General features: G+C 48.2%; 2 protein-coding genes across 2 annotated transcripts; both read left to right on the top strand.

Annotated features, from left to right (window-relative positions):
* Positions 1–817: 817 nt before the first annotated feature.
* Positions 818–997, top strand: COCSADRAFT_66146 (uncharacterized protein; the record flags this gene model as incomplete). Its single annotated transcript, XM_007708017.1, has 1 exon — positions 818–997. A coding segment is annotated over one exon (180 nt), but the record flags the coding sequence as incomplete, so codon positions are not given.
* A 1,290-nt stretch (positions 998–2,287) lies between these two features.
* Positions 2,288–2,599, top strand: COCSADRAFT_55452 (uncharacterized protein; the record flags this gene model as incomplete). The annotated part of the gene is made up of 1 exon (XM_007708016.1): positions 2,288–2,599. A coding segment is annotated over one exon (312 nt), but the record flags the coding sequence as incomplete, so codon positions are not given.
* Positions 2,600–2,693: the final 94 nt, after the last annotated feature.

Raw genomic sequence — 2,693 nt, 5'->3', positions numbered from 1 at the left:
ACCACTACCATAGCACCCTACCAGCGAACATTTGTGAGGCAAAGGATTGCCCGATTCACAAGAGCAGGAAGCCGGAACCAAGGAAGAGGACCACGCAACGAAAGATGCCCCATGAGAATATCCATTGGAGCTTCTGCTACAACGACCAGTGTACGATACACTATTCCGCCAAGGCAGGCGAAGGCTACTTCCCAAAGAAGAAGGGAAGCAGGCAGTCAAAAAACTAGGATGCCACCAGGGACAGGGTCACGCTGGCAAAGGCAGTCCTAAAACGACCCTTAGACAAGTACAGGAAGTGGGAGCAAAAGAATTGCAATTGAAAGCCACAGTACTTGTAGACGGACATGAGGTGTTAGCGCTCATAGATAGTGGGGCAGCACGAACCGTCATATCGCCACGAGTAGTGGAAAGAAACAACATACCCTATCGGAACAAGAAGGTACCGATGCGAGTGGTATTAGCCGACGATAGTCCCACGACATACGGGAACGGCTGGATCCGACTTGAGACCGAGGCAGTAACGTTACGCCTGGCTGGTCAAGAAAGCCGAGAAAAGATTAGCATTATGGATCTTGGAGAGACCGAGATGATAATTGGCTACGATTGGTTGTTGAAGCACAACCCTGCTATTGATTGGTAAAAGAAGACATTACTCAGCCGAGAGCCTGTGTATAAGGTTGCTAGAGTACGATACGAGACACGCCCGACGAATCAGCGCGCAACCCAGGACGGGAGATTCGGCATGATCTTACCGCATAAGATCGCGAGAATCTATGCGAAGGACCCTCAGAGAGTAGGAGTCATTTGGATACGGCAGATCGCGACCACGAAGGAAGGATCGGTACCACAGTTGGCGATTCCAACAGAATACCAAACGGACGAGTTCAGAGAACTGTTCGAGGAAAATGAGGCAACGGACCTAGCAGACCATCAGGATTGGGATCACGAGATCATCCTTGATGAGGGAGCTAAGTTGAGCCCAGGACCAATGTACCCTATAGCGCCCGAGCACGATGCTGAGCTGCGGGATTACATCCAAAAGAACTTAAAAAAGGGATTTATCTGACCGGGATCAGGCCCGATGGCCTCACCCATCTTGTTCGTAAAGAAACCTAATGGGAAGTGGCGACTATGTGTCGACTTCAGAAGGTTGAACAGCGTAACTCGGAAGAACTGATATCCCTTACCACTTATTACAGAGCTTATGGATCGACTCTAGGGAGCTAAGTGGTTTACGAAGTTCGATGTTTGGGAAGGATTTTACCGAATTAGGATTAAAGAAGGTCACGAATGGATGACAGCGTTCAAAACGAAGTACGGACTCTTTGAGTACACGGTTATGCCGTTCGGATTGACGAATACGCCGGCAACCTTTTAATCAGTCATTAATAACGCTCTCCACGAGTACCTCGGAATCTTTGTCACCGCGTATCTAGACGACGTACTAGTGTACTCCAGCGGCACACGCGAAGAACATGTTGAGCATGTTAAGAAGGTCTTACGGAAGCTTAAGGAATATAAGCTATACCTTTAACCAGGAAAGTGTAAATTCCATACATAGGAAACGGAATTCCTCGGATTCATTATATCAACCGAAGGCGTGAAAATGAACCCAAAGAAGATACAGACTGTACAGGAATGGCCAAAACCTAAAACAGTCAAGGATATTCAGTCCTTTTTAGGATTTGCGAATTATTATCGAAAGTTCATTAGAGATTACTTAAAGATCACAGCACCCCTTACGGAAGTGACAAAGAGGGAAGTAGGTTTCAAATGGGAACAGGAACATTAAGAGGCTTTCGATCGAATTAAGCAGATATTCCTGGAGGCGCCAGTACTCGAGATGTACAGCCCTCAACGACCCACCAGAGTCGAGACCGACGCGTCTGACTATGCACTCGGAGCTGTATTGTTACAGCAGTGCCTAGATGGAAAATGGAGACCAGTGTTCTACCATTCACGAAAGTTCTCTGGAGCAGAACTTAACTACGATGTTCACGATAAGGAACTACTTGGAGTAGTCGATGCCTTTGAACAATGGGAAGTGTACCTACTAGGACTCCCCGAACAGATCGAGGTTTTTACTGATCACCAGAACCTGACGAGTTTCATGACAACGAAAAAACTCAACCGACGACAAGTGCGATGGGCAGAGATGCTAGCCCAGTTCGACTTCAAGATCACGCACCGCGCAGGAACACTCAACGGAGCAGCAGACGCTTTAAGTAGAAGATCTGATTTGCGCGAAGAGGGTCATAAAGAACCACATAACGCCTTACTCAAGATAATGCCCGATGGCAGTCTGAAGTACAACCAGCCGGAACTAGCTAAGGTAGCTAAGGTGGCCGAGCAGGTAGAAACGCTACAACAGCAATGGCAGCAGCGAGCAGCCAGCTGGCAGTTCGAGCCCGACGAAGCAGGCTCCGACGAACTGTTGAACGATGAACGAGAGTACCGAGATATGATTTCGAAGAATCGAACATATGTACCTCCACGCATGAGATCGAGTCTCATACAGGAACTGCATGAGTCCCAGGAATACGGACACGCAGGGATCGAAGAAATGGTTAGACGACTAGCTAAGGTGTTTGCGATACCACGCTTGCGAGCGAAGGTGCAGGAAGCACTAGGCAACTGTTTGGCATGTCACCAGAACAAGCCCAAGAGACATAAGCCCTACGGCCTGTTACAAC

This window comes from Bipolaris sorokiniana (assembly GCF_000338995.1).
Source record: "Bipolaris sorokiniana ND90Pr unplaced genomic scaffold COCSAscaffold_104, whole genome shotgun sequence".
Lineage (NCBI taxonomy): Eukaryota > Fungi > Ascomycota > Dothideomycetes > Pleosporales > Pleosporaceae > Bipolaris > Bipolaris sorokiniana.
This window is presented reverse-complemented; position numbering and strand designations above follow the sequence as displayed.